General features: G+C 41.0%; 2 protein-coding genes and 1 pseudogene across 2 annotated transcripts in view; 2 read left to right on the top strand and 1 right to left on the bottom strand.

The window, feature by feature from the left end:
- Positions 1 to 1,504: 1,504 nt before the first annotated feature.
- Scrn3 (secernin 3) lies at positions 1,505 to 26,791 on the bottom strand. Its single transcript, XM_028762918.1, has 8 exons — positions 26,721 to 26,791; positions 23,859 to 24,019; positions 21,771 to 21,952; positions 20,825 to 21,021; positions 13,333 to 13,542; positions 7,992 to 8,154; positions 6,758 to 6,932; positions 1,505 to 2,814 (listed from the first exon to the last, which is right to left on the bottom strand). Exons 2-8 carry the CDS (start codon positions 24,015 to 24,017, stop codon positions 2,644 to 2,646), a joined length of 1,257 nt encoding a protein of 418 aa, XP_028618751.1. The 5' UTR covers positions 24,018 to 24,019; positions 26,721 to 26,791; the 3' UTR covers positions 1,505 to 2,643.
- LOC114617407 lies at positions 15,350 to 17,339 on the top strand (annotated as a pseudogene).
- Positions 26,792 to 26,837: 46 nt separating the features above from the next.
- Positions 26,838 to 27,918, top strand: part of Cir1 (corepressor interacting with RBPJ, 1) — a 28,031-nt gene continuing 26,950 nt past the window's right edge. Inside the window, exon 1 of the mRNA XM_028763010.1 lies at positions 26,838 to 27,013. Within this exon, the coding sequence (XP_028618843.1) occupies positions 26,942 to 27,013 (72 nt within the window). The 5' untranslated portion in view covers positions 26,838 to 26,941. The remainder of the gene's footprint in view (positions 27,014 to 27,918) is intronic.

Below are 27,918 nucleotides of genomic sequence, written 5' to 3' on the forward strand. Positions count from 1 at the left end.
ACTATCTCTGGTTGGTGGCCTAGAAGAGTTGAAGCGTTTAAGAACCCTAGTTAAAGTAGGCTTTGAAAAATCTAAGGCTAATCCCACAAATTGCTGGATTGCTGAGAATTCCGCTAGGTTTCAGTCCCAGAACACTCTGCAGTCAGGACAAAGCTTTCTTAAGTGAGTTTCCTGGGGCGATCTCATGACCTGGTTCTGCAGAGTTTGGAACAACCAGGCCGTGGTCAGTAAACAACTTTCATAAGTACTTTTAAAAATTGGGCATCCATGGTCAGGTGATGGGTGGTGCTGGGAGCACAGTCCATGTTTGTAAGATGTTATCGTTCTTCAGGGAAAGAAGGGCTTAAAATTTCCATGATCATTTGGATAAAAACCTGTTGTTTCTGGGTTTCTCCGTGTAGTCCTGGCTGTCCTAGAACTCACACTGTAGACCAGGCTGGCCTCAAACTCAGAAACCTCCCTGCTTTTGCCTCCTGACTGCTGGGATTAAAGGTGTGGCCCAGCATTGTAAAAGTATTTTATAAAATACTGTTTAGAAGTAGCCAGCCAGTGGTGGCACACGCCTTTAATCTCAGCACTTGGGAGGCAGAGGGAGGTGGATCTCTGAGTCTGAGGCCAACCTGGTCTATAGAGTGAGTTCTAGGACAGCCAGCACTATACAGAGAAACCCTGTCTCAAAACAAACAAACAAACAAAAAAACACTTTTATAAAAAGAAACTCTGTTTCCAAAATTTCATTTTGTGTAATTATCTTTAAGGACATATTTTGGAGCTTAATATATAAACTTATATTTTTAATCAAAGATCAAACAAACCAATTTTATGTAAAATAAGTTTATTACTTTTCATTTTTACAACAGATGAAATTTAAGAAAACATTAAAATTTCTAAAACACACTCTATGGTATTAATTACCAACATGAGTATCCACACCGAGTACACTGCAGTGAAAATCACATATCCATGTAATCCTTGTATTTTCTAAGTTTAAAACTTCGGTGGCCACTAAGTTATACAGATAAATTAGCTAGCTAATTTACTCAACCTTACATTTCTGTATAAATTCTTTTCACCAGTATTTGTTCATTTAGCAAATATTAAATAATATCAAAGCATCCAACTGTAACACTGAACAGTGGGCTTTCATGGAACTTCTTCTATTCTACTATGGAATAATTAAGGGTATGACTAATCTGGAGCCGTGTATATAATCTTATTCTATGGAAGGAAAACACCTAAGAAACTCACTTGTTAGCAAGTTCTAAGACTAAAAAGAACTACTCGTGTGAAAGGGAGGCACAAGCAGATAAGTATCTACTGTTGGCATTTGTTAAGGACTGAGACTTTACCCGAACTAAGAACAAGGAGCCCTTAAGAGGTTTAGACTTGAGTGCTGGGAGGGGCTGGAGAGACAGCTCAGGATTAAGAGCACTTGCTCTTGCAGAGAGCTCCAGGTTTGGTCCCCAGCACCCACATGATGGCTTACAGCCATCTATAACTCCAGTTCACGAGGATCTCACACCCTCTGAGGGCACCAGGCATGTGCTTCATAGACATACATGGAGGCAAAGCACTCATACACATAAAATAAAAGTTTTAAATTAGAGAAAAAGTTTCAACTCTTTAGTAAGGTAAATAAATAAAAAGCACCTGATTAAAGAATGGGCCAAGACACTTCATCAAACAAAGTATACAAATGGAAAATAAGCCTACGAAAAGAAACTCAGCATCATATGCCGGCTGGAATTACAGACTAACTGAAAAACAAAGTGCAAGGCGTAGCTTCAATCCCTGTTACCTACATAAGTGAGAGGCCACACTCAGAATGACCAAAACCTGACACATTGACAGTTGGCCAGGACATGACAGTGCTGCAGCAGGGTGCAGAAGACAGCATGGCGGTTTCTCACACACACCATAGGATCTGTAGTACCTCAGTCCCATCCAACATGGGTTGAACGCTTAGAGCTACACAGCCACTTGCACACGGATGTTTACTCACATTTGGAGGCACCCAAGAGGCTCTTTAGTGGTGACACACTCAACTGAAAGCACTATTCATGTTAAGAAGAAACGAGCTATCATGGCATAGAGAGCCACGGTGAAGGCTTTGTGTTGAAGAAGCCAATCCCAGAAGACGTACTGTAAGATACAACTACCTGGCATTCTGGGAAAAGGAAAGCTACGAAGATAACAGAGGGACTAATAGTATCTGAGGGGATAAGGGAGAAGAAAAAGCTAAACAATTAGGGTCGTAAGTTTGCTGCTCAGCCAAATCTCGACACTTTTGTGTTTAATGAAAGCGCTTCTGCAGAGTGTGTGGCAGTGTCAAACAGCATAAATCTAGTCATTTGTCTTGTTGACGCTGGTTAATATTTGCCTAAAGTACAAAAAAACGCACTTGACAGACTTTCCACTGCTTAAGAAAAAAAGAAAAAGCCTTGAGCTTTCTTAATAACACATAACGGTAGCATAGCCCATGCATCATGGTTGTTTCATGCTTTATGCAACCGAATACTAATTACTGTGGTTTTATCAGTCAAAATATCACTTCATACTACGAGGAAATAATCAGATCTCCTTAAAGTAGCTTTGTATCATTACCAGGGCAGTGAGGAAGATTTTTGACCACTTAAATGATCATTAAGAACTAATATTTGACTGATAAATTTTAATTTCATCTTTTACATATTGAGGAAAGAGATTAACAGTTTTATCCATGTCAAGATGTCTGTTTTGGAGGATTGATTCTATCTCTTCAAACACTTCTTTTTCCAGCTTCCTCAGGTTGTCCAATATTGTCATGCTTTTTTCCTAATGAAAACAAATAAATAAAAGTCAATATGCATATATGAATCTAACAAAATCCAATCTACTGGCAAGGTTTGTTTATTCTGGTTTCTATTGGTTTAGTTACCTTCCTATTCTGTAGATGCAGAAGAATGAAAAAGTGATAAAAGAAATAAATCATTGCTCTAGATTCAGTTAATGCAGAAATAATAAAATAGTTATTTTAGCTGAAAATACAAGAACAATCACGTGGTACCAAAAAACAGGAAGCACAGAGCACAACAACTGAAAACTCACTTTGACTGAGTATGAAGGAGAGTGCTGGAAATCAAGACTGAGATGCTAAAAAAAAAAAAAAAATGAGATGCTTTTTGTGGATTTAGAGCATGTGTATTTAAAGATAATTCTATCAGGTAGGGATGGGCCTGGAGTCCATCTCTTGCCCAGCATGCTTGAGAACCTGCGTTCAACCCTTGGCACTGAGAAAACAAGATAGTAAATAAACAAATGCCCTTCACATTGAGGAAACAAAAAAGGTAATTTTTAAGAGCAAAAGCAATAAAAAGACATTTTCTTCTTGTTTACAGGAAGTGGGTATCTGTCCAGAGAAAGAAGCATTTTTCCTATGAGTGCTTCTGGAGATTGAACCCAGGACCTTGAACATGCTGGACAAAGGCTCTATCTCTGAACTTATGTTTCTAACCTAAAAAGGAATAATGTTTAATAACTGAAAAGGTATCATCAACTTTTGAGTCTAGAGGAAAGAAGGAGCACTGTATAAGCACCATTTAGAATTTCTGAACAATTATGGGACACAGCACCATGAAACAGTGATTCCCAACATGATGCTGCAGCACTGTATTTTATAATAATAGGGGAAAATACCTGCCTTCCTGATATAAGATGGATTAGAAAAGTAAATGTTGTTAAATTTTATGTATTTATTTGTGTGTGTGTGTGGGGGTGGGTATGAGTGAGCCTCCATACTTTGGAAGTCAGAGGACAACTTGTAGGAGCTGGTTCTCTCCTTTGACCATGCAGGTACTGGGGACTGAACTCAAGCCGTCAGTCTTGGTGGTAGGTGCCTTTACCTGCTGAGCCATTTCAACCAGTCCTAGAGAATTAATTTTTTTTTTTAAAGTACACATATGTGGGACAGTAAGGTGGCTCTGTGGGTAAAGGTGCTTGCTACCAAGCCTGATTCCACGAGTTCTATTCCCAGGACCTACTTGATCAAAGGAGAGAACTAACTCCTGAAAACTGTCCTCTAACTTCACACACACACACACACACACACACACACACACACACACACACACACTCACACACACTGTGGCAAATGCATGTTCCTATCTATCTATCTATCTATCTATCTATCTATCTATAAATTGATAAACACTTAAAAACCATATATAATCAAGAGGAAATATAGAAAAAAATATTTATTATGAGGCAAGGCAGGTATTTTGAAGAATGAAATCAAGATGCCTTAAGAAAACAACAAATACAACTGACTAAATAAAATTTTTTGACATAAATGTTCAATGTCAGTTGACATTTAAAAAAAAGAGACACAAGCTGGAATGGTGGCATCCAACTGTAGTCTTAGTAGTTGGAAGTCAAGGCATGAGGGCCACTTAAACTCAAGAGTGGGAGTACAACTTGGGCAACATAGCAAGAACCATCTTTATTTCTGTGTGTGTGTGTGTGTGTGTGTGTGTGTGTGTGTTAGTTAATACTTAATTATTGCCTTTTGAGGAAAAACAAAAGACAGACTCAAAAATTAATTGAGAAATAAGCTAAGAAAAAACAAAATTGCTAAGTCACTGAGGAGAAAATCTGACAGGACTCGTAGATTTCCTGCCACACTAGTAATCAAGAAATGCAAATTAAAACTATCACAGAAGTGATTCTCCTTAAAGCACAGAAGTAGTTATTTAGAGAAGCAGAAGTAGTCTCCAGCTCTGTGACACTTCCTTCAAATTCTATCTTCCATTAGAGTATCAATCCATAATGTTCATTAAAGTCTAAACCAGTAATAACTTATAAGTCAATTCAATTTAGTTTACCAAATATTTAATACTGCCATAAAACCTACCTCCTAGGAGCAGTTTAGGGCAAAGGCTATGAACACTTGAGTGTTGTCATGAACAATGAAGGGTGTGTGGTCGTGGAGCAAGGCACCAGACAGGGCAAGTATTGCCAAGGAGAATGAGCAAAGCACAGGGACCAGAGGGCCTAGAATCTTAGCTGCTGTGGCAGGAGGATCATAAATTCAAGCAGTGCCTGGGTTATAGACTGACTTCAAGACCAGTCTGGGAAACTTAATGAGCCTTTGTCTCAAAGAGGCCTGGCAACAGTGATGAGGACAGTCAACAGGTGGTAGGGATAGGGGAGAAACACACAAGATGGCTGGTGTTTTTATAGGGAGTGACTTGGTGCTTGCCATTACACAGCTCTCCCGTTTCCTTTGTACCTATGGGGTGTTTGTTTGTTTGTTTTCCTATCTCTATAGTTGGGGAAAACATTAGGGAGAAGTGAAGAGGTACGATATTACAAAGTTATCTTCTGGGGGCTGGAGAGATGGCTCAGTGGTTAAAAGCACTGGGTGCTCTTCCAGAGGTCCTGAGTTCAATTCCTAGCACCCACATGGTGGCCACAACCATTTGTAATGGGATCTGATGACCTCTTCTGGTGTGTCTAAAGAGAGCAACAGTGTACTCATGTACATGAAATAAATAAATAAATCTTTTTTTAAAAGTCAACTTTCGATCTGTTCCACGAAATAAATTCATGTCTGTTTCTGGAGATGCTGTTTCAAGTGATATGTAGCTTTTCTACATTGCTTCAAGTTTTAAAATAATGAGGATCTACTGTAACAACAACAATTAAAACAAACCAAAAACGGAGCTGGGCATGGTGGCACACCTTTAATCTCAGCACTCCTGAGGCAGAGGCAGACAGAGGCCTGTGAGTTCAAGGCCATCCTGGTCTACACTGCAAATTCTGGGCTAGTCAAGAATATACAATGAGACCCTGTCTCAAAACTATAAGCCAAAGCCCAAACAAAAACCTCAGCTCCTTCTTTCAAGTCTATAGAAATTGATTGTTGTTTCTGGTTGTATCTGCTTGTTGGCAGTGCTTTGGGTCTGGGGACTTAGATATGCCGGCTAAGCAAGCTCTCACTGACTTCCAGCCCTTGAATCACTCTAATTCTAATGTGGGGCTGTGGGATTAAGAACATTATATACAAAGACCAGGTAATGTACCCTTCAGAGACTTTGTAGCATTTCGTGTAGAATGTATACTGAGCAAATTAAGCAGCTTCCCCTGGCCTCAGAATCTTCATCAGAATAATAAAATAATAATATTAATCCCTTCCTCATAAAAATGGCTATAAAGATTAAAAGAGACATACAAAACTATACATATAATAAGTGTTCAGTAATTGTTAGCTATTGTTACTATGTTCAAAATTCTAAATTTTTCTAAAAGAGTCAACATACATACTCTTTGTTTTTGTTTTTCAAGACAGAGTCTCTCTCTGAGACCAGGCTGGCCTCCAAATCACAGAGATCCACCTGCTTCTGTCTCCCAAGTGCTAGGACTAAAGGCATGTGATGCACATACATACTCTTTTTTTTTTCTGGTTTTCCGAGACAGGGTTTCTCTGTGTAGCCCTGGCTGTTCTAGAACTCACTCTGTAGTCCAGGCTGGCCTCGAACTCAGAGATCCACCTGCCTCTGCCTCCCAAGTGCTGGGATTAAAGAAGGCACATGCTACCATACTGGCTTCATGCTCTTAAGCAAAGGAAAAGCTACAGTGCCTCATCAGTCTGAGAGTAACTATTTCTAACCCTATTTTTTTTACATGAAGGACAAAAAGAAAGCTAATACTCCAAAATATGAATGGAATTACATCTTAAACTATTCCAAACGATACAATAAATACTATGAGCTAACCATACCTTATTGCTACTTATCATGTCCAAGGCCTGCTGATGTTTTTGGTAGAGCAGGTGTCGTCTGTCAGGCTTGACATATGATCTCTTTGCCACTGGCCTTTCAAGTTCAAATGTTGGTGATTTCGTATCCAACAGTGGTGAAATATGTGGTACGAATATGAAAGGCTTAAAAACAGACCTAGAAGAAAGGGTCTTTGTTGAATTTGCATGTTAAAATATTAAAAAAAATAACTATTGTCTTTGTAGATTCCTTCTAATTGAGGCGTCTAATGATGATGCTTGTACTGTGATTGGTCCCCACCACATCGGTTAGTCTCAGGCTCATCTCCCTTGTGCATTTAGGCAAGAAGGCAATGCTTCACTTAGCTTTGTATTCTCAAAGACCCACCAGTTGGCCCAGCACCCTAAGAATATCAGAAAATGAAAAGTTTGTCATTTGCCAAGGTAGAGGTAATCCTAAGTGTCACAGACAGTAGTTATGACTTATATAAAAAATCAGCACCACGTTAATATGAAAAACTGTAATGCTGGAGAAGAATAGAGATAAAATTGTTCCTAATGTAACATACATTAAATTCTATGAGAGATACTAATGGTTCAAATCAAGACATGTTAAGGACGCCCTAAGGACACTTAACTAAAACCGATAATATTTTAAATTGTGCATGTGTGTGTATTCTAAATAGGGTACCTAAGTGTATCTGGTATAAGATCACTTAAGCTGTTCACTGTTATTATCACTGAATGTTATAAAGTCTGAAATCAGTAAGAAAGATGATCTACTTCTCTTCTTGACAGTGTTAAATACACTTGTGGAGAAAGGGATAACCACACACAGGAAGCCATGGGCCTTCTCTTATAAAAATGACAAAAGTTACACACACAGAGAAACTGCAAACTAGAATCCAGACAATATATTACAAGTTATAGCCTTATTGATGTAATAAAGATTCATACTGAGGAACTGAGAGACGGCTCGGTGTAATACTCTTGCGGAAGACTTGCATTCAATTCCTACCTTGGGCAGCTCACAACCCCCTGCAAATCCAGCTCTGGGTAAGCCAATGCCTCGGGTCTCTGCACATTCATGTCACAAGCACACACAATTTAAAATAATAACTAAAACTTGAAAAGGACACAATTGCTTATAAAAATCGTACTGACAAAATCATGTACACACTAATGATTGTACCCCATCCTGTGACCTCTAGGTGGTTACAGTGCTGGAAGACTTTACCTCTCAGGGTGCGGAGTCCCCGTAAAGAGGTGAATGCAAGGAAGGCTGGGATCCTGAGGTAAAACAGAAACCATGCTTGCCGTGGTCAGGAACTCTCCCTTCATGTTGATGCCACTGGGTCTGTCTCGAAGAATTTCCACCATCGTTTCAAAAGTTATGTTTCCTGAGGAAATCATTTAAAAACCCATCGAATAATGCATATATTTTACAAGCTTAGGCTTTTTACTCTATTAATAAGATACAATGATACATACTGGTGTTGATTCTCCAGCACCACGAGGGGGAAGGCAAATGGTGAAAAGTATGTTCATTACCGACCTGTGTCTCAGCATTTATATCAGCCACAAAATCAAACAGCAGATTAGTCATGTATGGTACTGTGTTACCAAGTCTGTCTAGCAAGAGCAAATACTGACTATTTATCAACTAAATAAAAAGCCAGTGTGGAGGACAGGATGAAACCTATTTAGGGACCTGGAGAGATAGCTCAGTGGTTAAGAGCACCTGCTGCTCTTGCTCTTTTTTAAAACCAAAACAAAACAAAAAACCCATTTATTTATTTATTTATTTATTTTATTTATTTATTTTGTGCATTGTTCTGCCTGCATATATGCCTGAACACCAGAAGAGGGTACCAGATCCCACTACAGATGGTTGTGAGCCACTATGTGGTTGCTGGAAATTGAACTTAGGACCTCTGAACCATCTCTCCAGTCCCCACATTTGAATTCTGTCTTTTTGTTTGGCTTTGCATGGAGTGTTTGTTTTCTTACACAGAGGATTTAATGATCTTATGGACATAAGGAAGATGCAGAGAGATACTTCCACTCAACTGAGATGGATCTGCTCTGTTCATTCTCTCCTGTGAAGATTGCAGAATTCTGGGATCTCAACTTAGACCACTTTATATTCCTGCCTCTCAGCTGATCCTCAAATAAAGCTGTCTTCAGGCCTATGGCACTTGTGGGGTCTCTGGTTTGTTTTTAAGGGCCTTAACAACTACTTTCTGATTGATCACATTGTGTTTCATAATACCTTTAAACCAGAGAATGTGGAGTGCCCAGCATGAGTTGATATATCTAAAACACAGCTCTTGTACCCAAGGCTCAGGTAATATCACAAAAGGGAAGAAAAGATTGTAGTTAGAAGACCAAGAAATTGGCTGTGAGACTGTGTCCTTTATCTGTAACAGGGAAGCTATGCCCATGAAATACCAACAACATGGCTGCCTAAACAAGACCTGAGCAATTCCAACGAACATTGATAAGCCAATGTAGATGGAAGAAATCCCACGGGACTCCATTCCCTAAATGAAGAAAAATCCCATGGGGCTCCATCCCCTAGATGAAGAGTTACTGGTAATCAAGAACTGCTGAGAGAAAAAAAGGGGGTGGAGTAGGGTGGGGTGTTTGTGGGGAGGAGGATGGGATTAAATCTTCCCTGGGAATGAGCCCTAACGGGTTATCCAGTACTAAGTGGTCAGTCCTAGAAACACATGCATGCAGGTGATATTGAATTAGCTCAGCAGGTTGAATTTTTATATAGGTTTATTTGTGTGTATATGGTAACAACAATAGTTAAAGAGGAGGTCATAAACTTGGAAGGGAGAGGTGGCCATACACAGGAGGGACAGGGGACAAACAATAAAATTATAAATATATATTTTTTTGTTTCTTTGTTTTCAACATAGGGTTTCTCTGTGTAGCCCTTGCTATTCTGGAACTCGTTCAGTAGACTAGGCTGGCCTTGAACTCAGAGACTCACCTGCCTCTGCCCCCCAAATGCTGAGCTTAAAGGTGTGCACCACCACTATCCAGCTATAAAATTATATTTTAATTATATTTTTTTAAAAAATGAGAAAAGTAAAATAAAATTTCTGCCATTAGATACACTAGGATTTCTTATGTGGAAATGTTTCTTGTACTAAAATTAGTTCTAAAGAAACAAATAATCTTCATTTACCTGTGGTTGACTAACTACAGGTTTTCCTTTCCTTACAAAACCCTACAAAAATTGGGACTGGAAGCATATAATACAGTGTATGTGCTTACTATACACCAGGACCTGGATTAACTCACAAAGACAATCTAAAAGGTGAGACTCTTCCTCTTCCTCTTCTTTAATATGGGGTTCACAAGAGAAGGTTCACAGCAAGTCTGTATCCAAATTATGATCTTTTGATGCTTCAATGAGAAAGGATATTAACTTTGATATGGAAGAATCTAAAGTGCCGCTGTTAAAGATACAAGCTACCAACCATTTTATATTAATGGCAACAGATTTGATGTACATATACTCGCTCTTACCTAGTTCCTTCATGGCAGAGCATGATTCAAATTCTGAAAGTGCCTTACTGAATTTACAGATAACTTGTTAGAGGAGCTTATCTTTTAGCAAATCTTAAATAATACTAGGAAGAAAAGAAGGCTACATCTACATTGAGCCTTTGATATTAAACTTAACAATAAAGCAAAACCCTACCATTCACACCTACCTGTCAGGCACCAAGCTTCAACATCTAGTGAGATTTAAAATGATTCAGGTCTAAATGCCTATAAATGGCAAGTTTTAATAAAAAAAAAATGTCAGAACTGTAACACAGTGATAATACAGGCATTATAAAAATGTTTTCAGGATTCAAAACCTACAATTCTCAAAATGAAAGGAGGATTTGCATGATCTCTTGAGTAGGGCGGCTGTAAGTGAACCACTAGCAAGCATTGGATAAGTACTGGGACCGCAGCGGCAGGTTCAGCAAAGTGAACGGAAAACACAGGGTGCAATTTCATAGCAATTTAAGCTGGCTACTTAGAATACACGCATGGATACAGACACAATTTGATATACATGCAGCACACTTAATAGCTATCAGCTAGGGATAGATGGAAAGAAGGAAGTAGGCTCTTCATCTAGAAAAAAAATAGCGAAATTTAAACATAATACAATTTCATATGGGATCTACTGGAAAGACATTTACTCTTTTTGGCAAAGCATTGAAAACTGGAAGAATTGTACATCACACTTGAAAAAAATGAAGTCTGTGTCACATGCATCCACTGCTATATTCAGGCATGCATTTCAGGTCTGCGATCTGGTTATCCTGTAGTTAAATATAACAATTATTTCAATGTAATAGCTTACTAATTTATACTAGTCTATGTGGCTGTCTCCCTTTTGTCTGGTTACCCTCAACCTTGGGATTACTGATGTTTTCGATTCTATCACGTTTGCCTGAGACAGCCTTTTTTTTTTAATCAAATCGTAATTTTTACTTATTCACACAAGGGTTATAAACACAAAAAGGCAGGACGTGGGGAAGGGGATGACACCAGAGTGTGGATGTTCAGGGGAGTACAGATATCTTTCAGAACCGGGTATCGGCTGGGTGAAGGTTCAGGGGACAGGTCACTATGACTCTGCCTATGACTCACTTGTCCTTATCTAAGTTGGTATTGTCTGCCAAGGCTACCTATTTACAAGGTCTATGACTACTTAGGCTGGTATATTTCCACAAAAGCTGCCTGTTTTACAATAGCTTATAGCCATCTGTTTCAATGTTTTTCCCCAGGGACCCAAGACTTGGTATTAGTATACATGTATGACAGGCCTATTGCTGATTTTAGGCCAATGGCTGATTTTAGGACTTCAGTGTATAAGCAGCACTGCTCTTGACATCTCCTCCCTTCTCTAAGTACAGAAGGGCTGTGGCGATTCTAATATTGCAAAGGCGGGGATAGAGGCCTGACATCCAGTAATTGAAGGGGACTTTGTAATGGCTCCAGTCCCCCTGTCATTGTCCAGTGAGGCATGAGAGCCTTACCCATCCTGATGTCTTTTTCCTGGAGAGGGGATACTTTTGACATCAACTCCTCTACAGTGCCTGAGACAGTCTTACTACACAGCCCAGACTGGTATGGAACTCGTTTGTGCCTCAGCTCCCAAGTGGTGAATCCTCACACCTGGCTCATTCCTCTCCATTTTAATTATGTACCTGCTGATCTCCAACTTTGTGAGGGCAGGTGGTTGTGCAGAAGCATGAGTGCACATGTGCACATGGATGGAGGTCAGAGGTCAACATCAAGTATCTTCCTGTCTTGGTCTCCGCCTCATGTTTAGAGACTGACTCAGCTAGACCAATGGTTCTTAACCTGTGGGTGGAGACCCCTGTGGGAGCCAACCAACCTTTCCACAGGGGTCGCCTAAGACAAGCCTCTTTGGAAAGGATCAAGCAGTGTGGCCTTGTTGGAAGAGATGTGGCACTGGGAGTGGACTATGAGGTTCCCAGGGTGTATCTGTCCCTCTGTCTCTTTTTTCTCTCTCTCTTCCTCTCCTCTCTCTGTCTCTGTCTTTCTCTGCTTGCTACCTGGGGGGATTACAGTAAAGCTCTCACCTACTTCTCCAGCGTCATGCCTGGCTGGTGCACGCTATCACGCTCCCACCATGATGATAATAATGGACTGACCCTCGAAAACTGTAGACAAGTCCCCAAAGAAATGCCCTCTTGTATAAACGTTGCCTTGACCGTGGTGTCTCTTCGCAGCACTAGAACACTTGACTAAGATACATGGGCTGGGGAAATGGCTCACTGGGAAAGCACTTGCTGTGAGCTTTGAGTTTGGATCCTCAAACCCCAAAAACCCAGAGATGGCAGCTCACACCTGTAACCCCAGGGCTGGGGTGCAGAGACAGGGTCTGAGGAGCTTGCTAGCTAGCTTCCCTCACTGAAACAGTAAGCTCCAGATTCAATGAGAGACTGTCTCAAAAACTCAGGAGGAGAGTAACTAAGGAAGACATTAAACCTCAGGCCTCCAAATGCACAACCATGGGTGTGCACACCTAAACATGTATGTGTGCTTATGCAAAGCCACACACAAACAAAAAGGATAAAACATATAAACAAACGAAAATACTACTGTTAAAAGTTAATTAAAAGAAGTAACAGTTTAGCTAGGTGTGGTGGTGCATGCCTTTAGTCCCAGCACTAGACAGACAGAGTCAGGCAGATCTCTAATTAGTTCAAGACCAACCTGGTCTACACAGTGAATGCTAGGCCATTCAGCTTAATATATATATATATTGTAATTCAAATATTTATTTATCTAATTCAAATTCTTTTTTAAAAAATAGAAAGTCTCTTGAGGATTGAGAATTTGTCCTTGACCCTCAAAAGGAATCAGTATTCTCTTACAATGGTTTAACACTTTACACATATCAAAAAATAGTGTATACTATCCTAATACTTTGCTTTATTTAAACCATATTTTTACTAGGTATGAGATCGTTCCCACATTATATCTGCACAAAATTCAATGTTTAAATGCTATTTAAATGTTGAACTTACCTTTGTGTCTATCCAGAAGCTTGTAGCCCTGACAGAATCTGCTTGGTGAAGTCATCATGGCAGCCGTGTCAATATAAGAATATGCCGCAGTAAAATCAAACTCCTCTTTGCCATCCCACCAGCCCCTCTGCTTAGCATAGTTTCTCATGTCTGGATGTTCCCGGTCAATCTTGGTTGTTATGGAAAGCTGATTGGAAATATTACGAACTCCTATTTGTAAAGGATGGGAAGGAGAAGAAAAGCTGCCTTTAACATAAAGTATCTATCCCTACATTATGATTCTCAATCACTATTTCAACAGAAGTTTTGCCATGTATATTCTACTGCATATTCTAAATAACTAATTAAAATTTAAATTAAGCTTTGAGATAACTGTAGACTCAGATGCAGTTAAATGAAATGATCCAGAGAGATAGTATATACTTCACTCAGGTTCTAACCACACATTTTAAAAACTATAGAATATTATCACAAAAAGAACATTGGTATTGATAGTGTCAAGGAAAAGAATCCTTGGACCATCCATCCATCATCTTACCCTTTCATACCGGAGCCATGCATCTCCCAATCCCAATGACTCATTAGATCTAGGTATACTTGGTATCTAAAACCACACATGCACCAGCACGCACATGCGCACACACACGTGCGCACACACACACACACCTTGAGTTTATATATATTGGGCAAAGGCATATGCCACAAACTGACCCCTCTGAGTTGGACCCCTACAGCCCATATGATGGAAAAAGGAAGCTGAATCTCGAAGTTGCCCTCTGACCACCACACACATAACACAGCACATGTGCCCACAGACACATGCCACAGCACATGGGCCCACACACACATACCACAGCACATGGGCCCACACACACATACCACAGCACATGGGCCCACAGACACATGCCACAGCACATGTGCCCACAGTCACATGCCACAGCACATGGGCTCACAGACACATGCCACAGCACATGGGCCCACAGACACATCTGTTTTAAAAGAATGTTATACACATAGAATGGTACAGTAAATACCCTTCTGGCTTTTTAAAAATTATTTAAAATTTTTTAAATTTGTTTTAAATTTTAATTTGTTTTCTCCTGTGTGGGACCCCGAAGGGCTGCTACGCCCTGGCTGAGCCTTTCCGTATGCTGCTGTCTACTAAGTAACATTCTGAGGTTCCTCTAGGATCAAAACATCCTGACTAAGGCATGGTGCCCCAGGAAGGGAATTTACACTTGACATCCTATTGCCCCCCATCCCCAGTTGAGTTCCTGCTTTTTCACATCCTGACTAATACGTGGTGCCCCAGGAAGGGAGTTTACACTTGGCATCCTATTGCCCTCCAGTTGAGTTCCTGTTTTTCCCTGAGTTTGTATTTTTCCTTCCCTGGCTTGGTGTATATATTGAACCTGCCCAGTAAAGGCATTGGCATTCTCTCACAACGGATGACCCGAGTCTGAGTATTTCTTTAATCCCCCAGAACTACGCCCGAGCTCAGTACCCCGGATAGCACTGGAGCTATCAAGTGGAGGTTCCACCGAAATCGGGAAAGAGAGCAAAACCTGACGGGATTGTTCCTGGAAGAGGCTGGCCGGCCGGCTCAGTGAGTGGAACGTATTGGAGAAGCAGCGTGGGATCAAACTTAAAGTAGTAAATAGCACACTAAGGGAGTTTGACCATTTTGATTGCGCCATGGGAACTAGGAGTTCCTCCCTACAAGTAGCGGCACAGAATGATGCAGCCAAGAAATCCTTGCATGAGGTGAAGAACAACTCCAGTTCTGAGGATGAGGGAGAAATTTTAGAAAAGGAAAAAACTGAAGAAATGCAAGGTCAAAAAATTGGAAGGGGAGCCTGGAAAAGGGGAAGCGAGAGCGGACGAGCTACTCAGTCCCCTGGTGGTGGTGGTGGCAGCCCGGATGGCACGATGGCCATGCCAGGGGCATTTCTGCTGCTGCAGCATCAGTGGTGGCGGGTGGCTGCAGGAGCTGAGGAGGCTACAGTCCACACCAGCCATGCTGGATAAAAACAAGAAAGAGAAAGAACCACCAAAACTAGTGAAAAGTGGAAAGGGTTCAAAAGAAGAAGGACAAGATACAGCAGAAGTAGAGATAGCCAGCAGGAAAAACAGCCTCGGAGCTGTCCAGTCTTCGACACCTACTAAAATAAAAGTACCAGTCCCTCAGCCAATCATAGTCCCTGTGAAGAAAGACAAATGGCAGAACTCTTCACTGGTTTAATGCCAGCAATAATAGAGAACTGCAAAAATTCCCATCTTTACAAGATGTTCCTCCTGTGGGTCAAGAGAAGCTTTTTATCCAGAAGCTAAGTCAGTGTTGTGTCCTCTTTGACTTTGCTTCTGACCCACTGAGTGACCTGAAGTGGAAAGAAGTAGAGCGAGCTGCGCTAAGCGAAATGGTGGAACATATCACCTACAACCAGAACACGATCACAGAGCCCATTTACCCCGACGCCGTCCACACGTTTGCAGTTAGCATGTTTCGAACCTTGCCACCCTCCTCCAATCCTACAGGAGAGAATTTGACCCAGGAGGAGATGAACCGACGTTAGAAGCAGCCTGGCCTCATCTGCAGCTTGTTTATGCATTTCTTAAGATTTTTAGAGCCTCTAGATTTCCAGCCCAATATAGCCAAGAAATATATTGATCAGAAGTTTCTATTGCAGCTTCTAGAACTCTTTGTCAGTGAGGATCCTTGGGAGAGAGATTTTCTAAAAACAACCCAGCACAGAATCTATGTGAAGTTCTTAGCCCTACACGCTTACATCAGAAAACAGATCAATAATATATTTTATAGGTTTATCTATGAGACAGAGCACCACAAATGGCATAGCAGAATTACTGGAGATCCTGGGAAATATAATTAATGGATCTGCCTTACCACTAAAGGAAGAGCACAAGGTTTTCCTGTTGAAGGTGTTGCTGCCCTTATACAAAGTGAGGTCCCTGAGTGTCTACCATCCCAAGCTGGCATACTGTGTCATGCAGTTTTTAGAGAAGAACAGCACCCTCACTGAACCAGTGGTAATGACACTTCTCAAATACTGGCCAAAGACTCACAGTCCAAAAGAAGTTATGTTCTTAAATGAATTAGAAGAAATTTTAGATGTAATTGAACCATCAGAATTTGTGAAGATCATGGAGCCTCTTTTCTGACAGCCAAATGTGTTTCCAGCCCTCACTTCCAGGTGGCAGAGTGGGCACTCTATAACTGGAATAACGCATACATCATGAGTTTAATCAGTGACAATGCAGCGAAAATTCTGCCCGTCATGTTTCCATCCTTATACCACAATTCAGAGCCCTCCTGGTATATGTCTGCTTTGTCTATGGCTCCTACTGGAGAAATCCTTATTTCTGCTTTCCCCATTTATTGTCTGTCCTTGGCATGCCAATCTGTTAATTGTCTGTTTTTGTTTCATTGTTTTATGTTAAAAAGGTGTTTATTGGGTATGATTAAAACTTCTCAACTTTGATAATAGAAAGTTGGTTTAACTAGTAACTCAGGGCTGGAGAGATGGCTCAGCTGTTAAAGGCCAGGCTATAGTGGAAAGAACACATTTAACTTTGAAAAATTATCTTGAAAAAACAAAAAGGGAGGAGTTTACCTAACTTCATGCAAGATTATCTTTTATTTTATATATTTTAAATTTTTTATTAGTGGATAAGGATGCATTGTCTGCAGAAGACAGACATTGGAAACGAGCCCAGAAGGCACTGGGCTTAGTGAAATGGAAAGAATTGTCATCAGGTGTATGGAAAGGCCCTGACCCTGTGTTAGACAGGGTGAGAGGTTCTGTTTGTTTTTCCTAAAGATCCTGAAAGTCCTGTTTGGATTCCTGAGCGTTGTGTGCGCCCTGTCACTACGCAGTCTCGCCCAAGTGGAGATCTACTGGAGCCTTGTGAAGAACCCCCCCAGTTCTGATGTCAATGGGGATAAGCAGCTTGACTTGGCCGGTCATAGTTCCCACCAACAAGACTACTAGAAAAGCTGCTCCTAATTCTGAGAAACCAATAATTTCTTTATGTTAATATTAATGTTACTTGTGTGCAGCCTCTCTATGGAAAAAAGTTTCTAGCAGGACTCAAACTGGCTGGAAGGCTCCTTAAAAGATGGGCTAGAGATCCTTGTCTCTGGGAGTCCTAGCCTTTGGGGCAGCCACAGCAGGACTGATATTTCTTTGCCACTTTCACAGACAACAGATCCAGTCCCAGGCAGTTACTAAGCAGGTGCTTATGTTGCTGGCATGAGAGAACCCTTCTGCCCAGGTTTGGCTCAGCCTTTACCAAGAATAGTTAGTCAATGATGGGCAACTCCTTTGTAGTCTTTGTAGTCTTTGTAGCCCCTAAAACAGGGGCTCTGAGGCTGGCAGGGATTCCCAATAACGAGTAATTGGTATTGACGGAAGGTGACCTAAGACAGACGATATTCGCCTGTGAAATAAAAACGGGGGACCTGTGGGACCCCAAAGGGCTGCTACGCCCTGGCTGAGCCTTTCCATATGCTGCTGTCTACTAAGTAACATTCTGAGGTTTCTCTAGGATCAAAACATCCTGACTAAGGCATGGTGCCCCAGGAAGGGAATTTACACTTGACATCCTATTGCCCCCCACCCCCAGTTGAGTTCCTGCTTTTTCACATCCTGACTAATACGTGGTGCCCCAGGAAGGGAGTTTACACTTGGCATCCTATTGTCCCCCAGTGGAGTTCCTGTTTTTCCCTGAGTTTGTATTTTTCCTTCCCTGGCTTGGTGTATATATTGAACCTGCCCAGTAAAGGCATTGGCATTCTCTCACAATGAATGACTTGAGTCTGAGTATTTCTTTAATCCTCCAGACCTACGCCCGAGCTCAGTACTGCAGGCAGCGCCAGAGAGGTCACTCCTGTGTATGTGTGCAGAGGTCACCCTTTCATCTTGTTGTGTGACTCACTCAGGTTGTCAGGGCTGGCAGCAAGTACCCTTACCTGCTCAGCCATCTTATTGTCCTGCCTTCTGGCCTTTCTAACTCAGCCTAATTATAGGAAGACTCATCATGTTACTAATAGTTCATTTGTATCTTGTATGATACAGGACACTTTGTTTATCATTTCAATACATGTATATACTACTCAATGGCCAGATTAGCAATCTATCAGAGATGTAGCATTTCTGTGTTGAAGACGCTCAAAGCAACAATATAGTTCTTAAGAGGATGAGAAAGCACTAGCAAGATTTTCTCAACAGGATGATCACACCCAGGAAGGCATTTGTTTTACATGACCAGGTAAGACTTTTTTCAATAGTATCTATATTCCTTTGCCTTTCAGGTAGCATGTTTAATAAAAGAAAAAGTAGTCATTGATATAACCAAGTCAATCAGTGTAATAATAAAATGGACTAAATTTAATTTTATATATTTTATTAATACATAGAAAATGTCAAACTTGCCGGGTGGTGGTGGCACACGCCTTTAAACCCAGCACTTGGGAGGCAGAGGCAGGCAGATTTCTGAGTTTGAGGTCAGCCTGGTCAACAGAGTGAGTTTCAGGACAGCCAGGGCTACACAGAGAAACCCTGTCTCGAAAAACCAAAAAAAAAAAAGAAAGAAAGAAAGAAAAAGAAAAAGAAAATGTCAAACTTAAAATATAAAAACAGCATTTTCTAAAGCCCATGAAATTAGAGCTGCAAGGTTGCTCAGTGGTTAGAGCACTGGCTGCTCTTCCAGAGGTCCTGAGTTCAATTTCCAGCAACCACATAGTGGCTCACAACCATCTGTAATGGAATCTGATGCCCTCTTCTGTGCTCACATATATATATATTAAAAAAAAAAATCTAAAAGAAGAAAGAGGAGGAGGAGGAGGAGGAGGAGGAAGAAGAGGTGAAGAAGAAGGAGGAAAAGAAGAAGAAAGAGAAGAAGAAGAAGAAAAGGAGGAGGGGGAGGAAGAAGAGGAAGAGGAAGAAGAGGAGGAGGAAGAAGAAACAGCCCATGAAAATAACTGGCAAGAACCTATTTTGAAGGTAAAGCTCAAATCTTCCAGCACAGGCTCCCTGTGAAGTCCTTTTGAACTCCTCCAGAAGCTCACAGTGACTTTCCTTCCTCTAATGGTTACAGTATTGCGGGTCCACATCATTCACCCAGTTAGTTAACTAATTAATTGAGGCAGGCTCTCCTGAGTCCCAGGCTGTACTCAAACTCTGTGTGCGGTAGACAATGATCTTGGGCTTCTGCTCTTCCCTGCCTCTACCCCTCCCAGACGGTGGGATTACAGCTGTGTGCCACTGGTCTCAGTTTTACACACTGCTGGTGATCACACCAGGACTTATGTGTGCCAGACAAGCACAACACCAACTGGGTTAACCTCTGTTTAGTATTTTTACAGGTATCTCTTATCTCCTTTGGAAAACTAGGAGATTCGAGATGTCAGTGCACAAGAAGCATAAGATTATGTTTCCACACAAGGCTGTTCTCTACAGAACAAGGAAATGGAGGTGAAGACTTTCACTCAGCACACTAAGTTCCTTTCTATCTCTGGATTTCTTCACTTGAAATTAAGAGGACTGGCTGTGGGAGAAAACTTTTTTTTTTTTTTTTTTTTTTTTTTTTTGGTTTTTCGAGACAGGGTTTCTCTGTGTAGCCCTGGCTGTCCTGGAACTCACTCTGTAGACCAGGCTGGCCTCGAACTCAGAAACTGGGAGAAAACTTAATGGGTTATGTGAATTCTAATCCCCAGGACTCAGGTAAAGTCAGGGATGATGGTAGTGTCTACAGTCTCAGAGCTTCTGTGGTGAGACAGAAGACAATGGTAGAAAATCTCCAGACGCATGTGGATCAGACAGGCAAGTACACACAGGAGCCATAAACAACTAGGACCATGAGTCACCACAGGTTGTCCTCTGGCCTTCACTTGTACGCAGTGGTCCTGCATGTCTCCCCCCACATATATACATGCACTTGTGTCACAAAGAAACACACACAAGAAGAAATAAGAGGAATATATGACCACAAATAAATCACCTGGAGAAATCAATTCCAGAGCAATCAAACTGCATTTACTCAACGACATCCAATTCTAACCACTGATGCAAAGCCATCCATCCCAGCCAAACTCCCTTTCTTTACCCCTATACTTACACAGGATACAATTCTGGAATTCAGTCCAAAGACAGAAAAGGAAGACAACAAGGAGTGGTTAAAAAGAGAGAGAAAACAAATAAACAAGCAAACAAACCACCACCACCACCATCACCACACCGTAAGCAGCCACAAGTTGCTGCGGAGATAACGCTACCTGGTAATTTTTGCACAAACGCTCTCCATGGTTCTCATTCCCTTTCTGTTCTTTCCTATTTTAAACCTTGCTCTGCAGTTTATCCTTTAATGCAATGGATTATAAATCTTGCAAGGCAAGTGAATGCATTATCTACAGTTAGGTGCAGATTTTATTAATTACATAATTATATAAACCAAATTGCAAATCGGTTGTTCATACCTTGGACTTTTTCTGCTGCCCAGTACTTCCCTGAGGTCTCCAGAATCCAGGCTTCCTTCCTATCAGCGATCAGGAAACTGTTGTGATAGCTGAATTCTTCTCCCTCTGCACAGTTTCCACCTTGGCCGTATTTTTCTAGTAAGTCAACAATGACATTGAGAGCTTTCTCAGCTGTGTCAGCTCTTTCAAGGCCAAGCCTAAAATAAAAATAATGACACTCTCAGATTAAAAATCACTTCCTTTACTCATCTTAACTTCATATTCAAAAAATACTGTATTAATTACACTCAAAGTAAGAACATGCAAGTTAATAGGTAAAATAAAATCTGTTGAAGTCTTACTTCTAAAGGCATTTCCAGTCAATGAAAATGTTTTGAAGTTCCATCTTGGCAATTTATCACAAAGTTATTTTTATTTCTAAGACTGAGATTTTTTTTGTAAAATTAAAGTATTAATCAGCCATGTGATAAAACAATTGAGGCGTTTCTAATTGATTTCTAATTTGGCCCCTCTCCCAGTTAGTGATGTGCATGGGTATGTATGAGTTGTCGGTAAGTGTTTGTGTGGTACATATAGGTGTTTATGTGGGTGTGCATCTGAGGGTGTGCATGTGTGTAAGTATGCATGTAGAAGCCAGAAGTCTGTCAGATTCCTCAATTGTGCTTCACCTTATTTTACGAGTCAGGGTCTCTCGGTGAACCGGAACTTACCCATGAAGCTAGAATAACTGCCCAGCGAGCCTGGGAATCTGTGTGCTTCTGCTTCCCCAATGCTGGGGTTGTTACAGATGCAAAAGATGAAACTCAGGTTCTCATGCTTGTGCAGTAAGAGTTGTGTGGACTGAGCTATGCACTTAGACTAATTAGTGATATCGAAGAGTCATGGATGTGGGTTGGTGCTACCGTTTCTCAAGTCATCTGCAGTGAGAAAGCAGCATAACCATTACCTGACAAGGTCCATGCCCAGAAGTGCTTCCTCCTTAGAAATATCTTCTCTTCCCCATACAGCCTCATTCCCAATGCAGACTCCATGCTCGTTGGCACCCATTTCTGCCCCCCACAGCCAAGCTGGGCGACTAAGGACAACAGCATATGTTTCAGGAACTTGATCAACTTCGATATAAGTACACTGTAAAAAGAAAAAGTCATACAACTACACAACCAAAAATGAAAAGTTACCAAATCCCAGAACGTAAATCACCATTGCGAAGAGATGAGCACTAGGAAGGTAGGGAAATGGAGCTACATTAAAATTTTCCATAATAAAACTCATGCAGAATTGACCCCAAAGCATTTACCATTTAAGTATTTCCTGAGTGTGTCCTATTATAATATATCCTGCTAAGACAGGTCAGTTACAAAGAGAAATCAAGATAGACCTTCATTCAAAAAACAAAGACTTCCCCATTAACTGAGATACAACAAACATTAAGTATTAAGGCCAGGAGGAGGATGGACAGAGCTGCTTTAGGAGTGATGGTTACTAATCTTCAAATTGTTTCATGGAAAACAATATGTTTCATATGATTAATATGAGTTGACGAGCAAGAAAGCAGTCCCTGAGTTCAATGTCTAGCCTGTCCTGACTAGTGACATATGTATTATGGGTTCATGAGACCCTCAGTCAGTTGAGAGTGGCCAACGGCCCACATTTCCAGTGTCAGTGACCTCTGAGGCATCTCCACCCCAGTGGAGTGAGAACCTGACCTACATGATGGGCGACATTTAAACATACAGATATAGAATACAAAAAGTCTAATATTTAATGTGTTTATCAATGTTAGAAGATCAGAAATCCAAAAAGTTTATAACAACAGACGATAATATAACCTTTAAGTTCCATGTAAATAGACTCTTTAAATAAAGAATTTAAAGGACGTTTTATTTAATGTGCATATAAGAGGTGAGGAAAAATATACAAAATGTATGCATTAGGAGCCTAAAATCCTTTTTGATGAACTGCAAAACTTACTTACAGGGCTGAAAATGTGGCTCAACTGCTAAAATATATGCCTAACATACCAGAGGTTTGACCCCCAGCACTACAGAAAAAGAAACAAAAACCTGTTATTTATAAAATCTGGAATAATTTTTCTAGCCTGTTTCAAGCAGAATCCTTTTGATATATCAACTGGAACCCCAGTTCTAAATAACTTTTTGAAAGATTTACTTATTTTATTAGTAGTTTGCTTGCATGTATTTCTGTGCATATATGTGCCTGGAGACCACAGAAGACAGAAGCAAGCATTGGATCTCATGCAACTGGAGTTATGGATGGTTGTGAACCACCACGTAGGTGCTGGGAATCAAACCTGGGTCCTCTGCAAGAGCCACAAGCACCCTTAACTGAGACAACTCTCCATCCCTATTCTTTAATCTGACCTAGATGTTCCTTCTCTGCTGACCCAGCCACTACTCCTAAGTCCCACATTTAAATCATCCTATGCTACTGTGAGGTTAGTTGCATCCATAGTCCATTTGTATATTCTTAGCTTCTGTAAGATGCTGCCCAGGTTTTAATAAACTGACTTGAAAAAGTCCCTTATCATATCCAACATATATAACATATAGAAAGTATCAAATGTTTGATCAAAGAGACAAGTTTGATTATTTTAGCACCTTCCTCTAAATTACAGAAATAAAAGATCAGAAGTCTGTTTTTGATTCAACCTTACATTCTTGAATTTTCTTACTTTCAACCTTAAATACTTAGATTTTAACTTCAATGATCTTCTGTCAATTGGTAGCTAGTGAAATAAATAACCATTTATGGGGCTGGAGAAATTTCTCAGTGGTTAAGAGCACTTGCTGCTCTATAAAGGACCAGAGCTCAATCCATGACATCCACATGACAGCTCACAACTGTCTGGAACTGTAGTTCCAGGAGATCTGACACCCTCTCCTGGCCTCCTTGGGCACCAGGCACACACGTGTGGTGCACAAGCATCCATACAATTAAAGCAGTCATATATATAAAACAACCTACGAATATTTTAAATAATAGATATTGCTAGCACAACATGTATCTCACCTACCTTGAGATGTTTTGTCAAATCATTATGAACTGCAGCTGGAAAGTAAATTACTTCTTGTACTTCATCAAAGAGTCTGTCTGAATTTTTTCCAAAAATAACCCTATTTCCAACTGTTGCTTGAGGTAATGCCACAAAAGTGTCACAGGAATAGGGTTCCATTTCTTTAAAAAAAAAAAAAGTGAAAGCATAGACAAGTTTCAAAATAAAAAAGAGGAAACACTTTTAAGTACACATAAAACAAAGAACTTTTCTCTGAGACCGAGGGATTATACCTAAGAAGGGTGCACAGTAAAGTTTTAAATATCGTATTATTTCTCTGCATCCCAGGGCAGCCAGGTGAATACAGTAAGATCTGTCTTAAACGAATAGCAGAAACTACAAAACATAGAGTATGATTTAGTAATTAACCATGTTCTACTTTATAACATGGCAGTAAGAGCCACTTTCTTGTAGTCTGTGGTCAAGGTTTCTCTGTAAACCTCTCTTGAATCCTTCCTACTCCTCTATGTCTGCAGCCGCTGCTCATGTCCTAGGCCACTGTCTTTGTGTATGCATGAGGCCCCTTACTGGACAGTGGGATCCTTGAGAGCTGGAGGACCTCTTGTTAGTTTTTCTATCATTATTGAAAATTATGTAAAGATTGAGTGGTGGTGGTGCACACCTTTAATCCCAGGAGTTGGGAGGCAAAGACAGGTGGATCTCTTTGAGTTGGAGGCCAGCTTGGTCTATAGAGTGAGTGCTAGGAACAGCCAGAGCTACATAGAGATACCCTGCCCTTGCCCCAAACATAAATGACAACAACAAAACAAACAAAAAAAACCCAAAAAACAAAAAGGAACTTAGATAAACAAACAAATGTTCCCAATATTGCTACAGACGAGTTCCCCTTTGGCTTAAAGAAAAATGCACACAGAGACTGTAATAGTGAAAAAACAGAAATTTTGAAGCAGATCCAGTACTTTGGAGAAATACAACAAAGATGTTAATGAGATTCTCACTGTTGGGGGCAGAGGCAGGTGGATCTCTGAGTCTGAGGCCAGCCCTGTGTTCCAGGACAGCCAGAGGTAGTAAAACAAACAAAATTCCAACTTTAGTGTTTTCAGGAAGATCACATTTGTAACTTAGAAATCCTGATTGTAGAACTAACGTAGGAATCCTCTTCATCTGTGATCTGGAAAAATCTTAAATTCTAGTTTCTAGAGCCATTCCAAAACCATTCAAAGTCTCCTATTTTTATTTTGCTTTCAGAATAGACATAGTTTTAGTTTTCTTCTTTTATTTATCTTTTTTAAGGTTTATTTTTACTATTTGTGTGTGTGTGTGTGTGTGTTTACCATAAGAATAGGAATGCCTTAGAAGGCCAGAAGTGGACCTCAAACCTCCTGGATCTGGAGTTACAGGTTGTAAGGCATCGTGCACACATCTGTGTGTTAGGAACTGACCTCAAGTCTTTGGTAAAAACAATGAGCTAACTTAACCATTGAGCTCCTCTAACCCAGTTTCCTTCTTTTATAAGAACCAAATCTTGCTGGTGGTGGTGGTGCACACCTTTGATCCCAGCACTTGGGAAGCAGAGGCAGGCAGATCTCTGAGTTCCAGGACACCCAGGGCTACACAGAGAAACCCTGTCTTGAAAAACAAACAAGAAGAACCAATTCTTAGCATAGTTTTATACAGCAGCATTCTAATGATTTTAAAACAAAATAAAAAATATATAATATAAATAGAGTAAATGCTTTATTGAAAGGAAAGCAAAGCAGGATATGGTAGCACACCTATAATCTCAGGACTGGGCAGGATGAGGTAGCGTTTAAGGCTAGCCAATGTTTCAACAAAATGTCTTAAGAAACAAGTTCACCATGGGACAAGTAAAGGGTCTTCACCATCTCAAAGATAGGAAAAGGTACCACTGTTTTTGTTTTGTGTCGCCTGTCTAAATTTTTTACCCCAATACATAACTTAGGCAGGCTATTAACTCTCCTTCTCCTTTTTTCAGGCTCATCAGTACTAAAACAAACAAACAAACACATACATACATACATACATACATATTAAAATAGCACATAGGGTTGATTCAAAGATTTAGTAAAAACCCGAAGGCGAAAAGCCGGCTTGGTAGTGCATGCCTGTAATCCAAGCTTGAGCTTTACGTGGACGGTGTCACAAATAACACAAGATAAAAAACCTAGACCACAGCCAACTCCCAAATGAAAGCTGTCATCTGTTGTAACTTGGCACATTCTTATCCTCGCTAGAGATCAGTGGACTAAGCCTTGCCTACACGAACTGGGATAGCGGCAACAACTAAGAAAACAGCACCCAGGGAGATATCCCTTGTCCCTAACGTGTTCTCATCATTTTCACGATGTTTGTTGAACATATTTCTGCATGGCTAGAAATAACCCAAGGAAGTTGGGTGTAGTGGCACAGGCCTTTAATCCCACCACTGGGGAGGCAAAGGGTCTGTAAGTTCAAGGACAGCCAACGCTACATGGTGAGACTCTGTCTCGAAGATACATAATAATAACAATTATTAAACAGTAACAGTAATTGGAAAGGAAGAGCCTCGGTTCTTGAGGCGCTAACAGTCTATTCCGGTGCTTTTGGTAACAGCAATCCTCCGAGTCTCACAAACGTCCCATAGTTGGCGTGAGACTACCTCCATAATCTATATGGGAACTGCGCTGCAAAAGAAAATTTTTGCAACTGGAGTCCGCGTTGCCAGAAAGTGCTGGGCTCGAACTTCAAGACCTCGCTTGTTCGAGCTGCCTGCGCTCGGAACGAAGCTGGCGCAGGAGAGCCCGCCGCCGCTCGCGACCCTGCAGAAAGCGAGCAATGCGCAGAGTGGGCTCCCCAGCTTACCTCAGCTGCGCACGCGCGGACGCCCGGCAAGCCGCGGCCGCTACGAAAAGCAACTGCCGGAAGAAACGAGGAGGGGCGGCCCCAAGCGTTAACCACGGAAGTAGTCACCCCAACCTCGGAAGTTCTCTCCCATGCTCGCCTAACAGTTCCGGTGACGCTCCCGGAGTTTGTTTACGTTCTTAGCAGACCTAGCGGTTGGCTTCTCCGTCTCAGACTCCAAGATGGGGAAGTCATTCGCCAATTTCATGTGTAAAAAGGACTTTCATCCTGCGTCCAAATCCAACATCAAGAAGGTGAGTAAAGGGATCCGGAGAGGGCAGCGATGTGCTGAGCTCCCTGAGAGGGTCGTATCCTCTACGTGGTCTGGAGCGGTCGATCTTTACTCCATGCTAACCCAACAGACCTGTCTTCGGCCCGTCAGGGTCCGTCTCCTACAGCCCCAAGGCCCGTGAACTCTGCTCCTCTAGGTCGAGACTCCTGCTTAACAGAGATCTTCTGAGAGAAATCCTCCCCTACTTTCTGTCTCCATCCAGGAGTGTGGTTTCTGATGGCCGCGTTCAAGTTTAGCTTTTTAAATAATCACAGGTCAGCCGGTTGCTGGACACAGAAGGGCCGTGGTGAGAATTACCGCGCGAAAGAACGGCGGCAGAGAGTGTCTGGGCTTTAGATTCAGACCAGTATTCTTTAGTTCAGTATAGTCACATGTAGCCCTGAGGCCTTGCACAAAATAGTCAGTGATATGATCATTAGCCTCCTACCCTATTGATTTGAGAATTATCAGTGTCAGTTACCCTAGTTTGTAAAATTTTTAGGAAGATTAGATGAGATAGTATGGGAAAAGGCTAGAAACGCAAAATGAAGGCTTAGCACTTATCAGGAAAAGTACTCAAAAGTACACAAACTTGTGAGAATATATTACGATTTTAGTTTCTAAACCAGTTGTGGGTCCTGTATGTTACCATGCATCTAAAGAATGTATATATTAACATACATGTACATTATGATGTCTGTGGAAGAACATAACAAGAAACGCTAACACTGGTTATCTACAGATATAGTTACTTGAGTTTTTAAGACAATTTGGGGGGAAAAATCTTGCCACATCTTTCTATCTCAGCCTTACTTCTTGACCCCAAAATCCTTGTTCTATTTATTTTGTACATATTCCTAATCCCCACGAGTCTACTTCTTTACATGT

The sequence above is a fragment of the Grammomys surdaster genome, unplaced genomic scaffold (genome assembly GCF_004785775.1).
Source record: "Grammomys surdaster isolate TR1022 unplaced genomic scaffold, NIH_TR_1.0 136, whole genome shotgun sequence".
Taxonomy (NCBI): Eukaryota; Metazoa; Chordata; class Mammalia; order Rodentia; family Muridae; genus Grammomys; species Grammomys surdaster.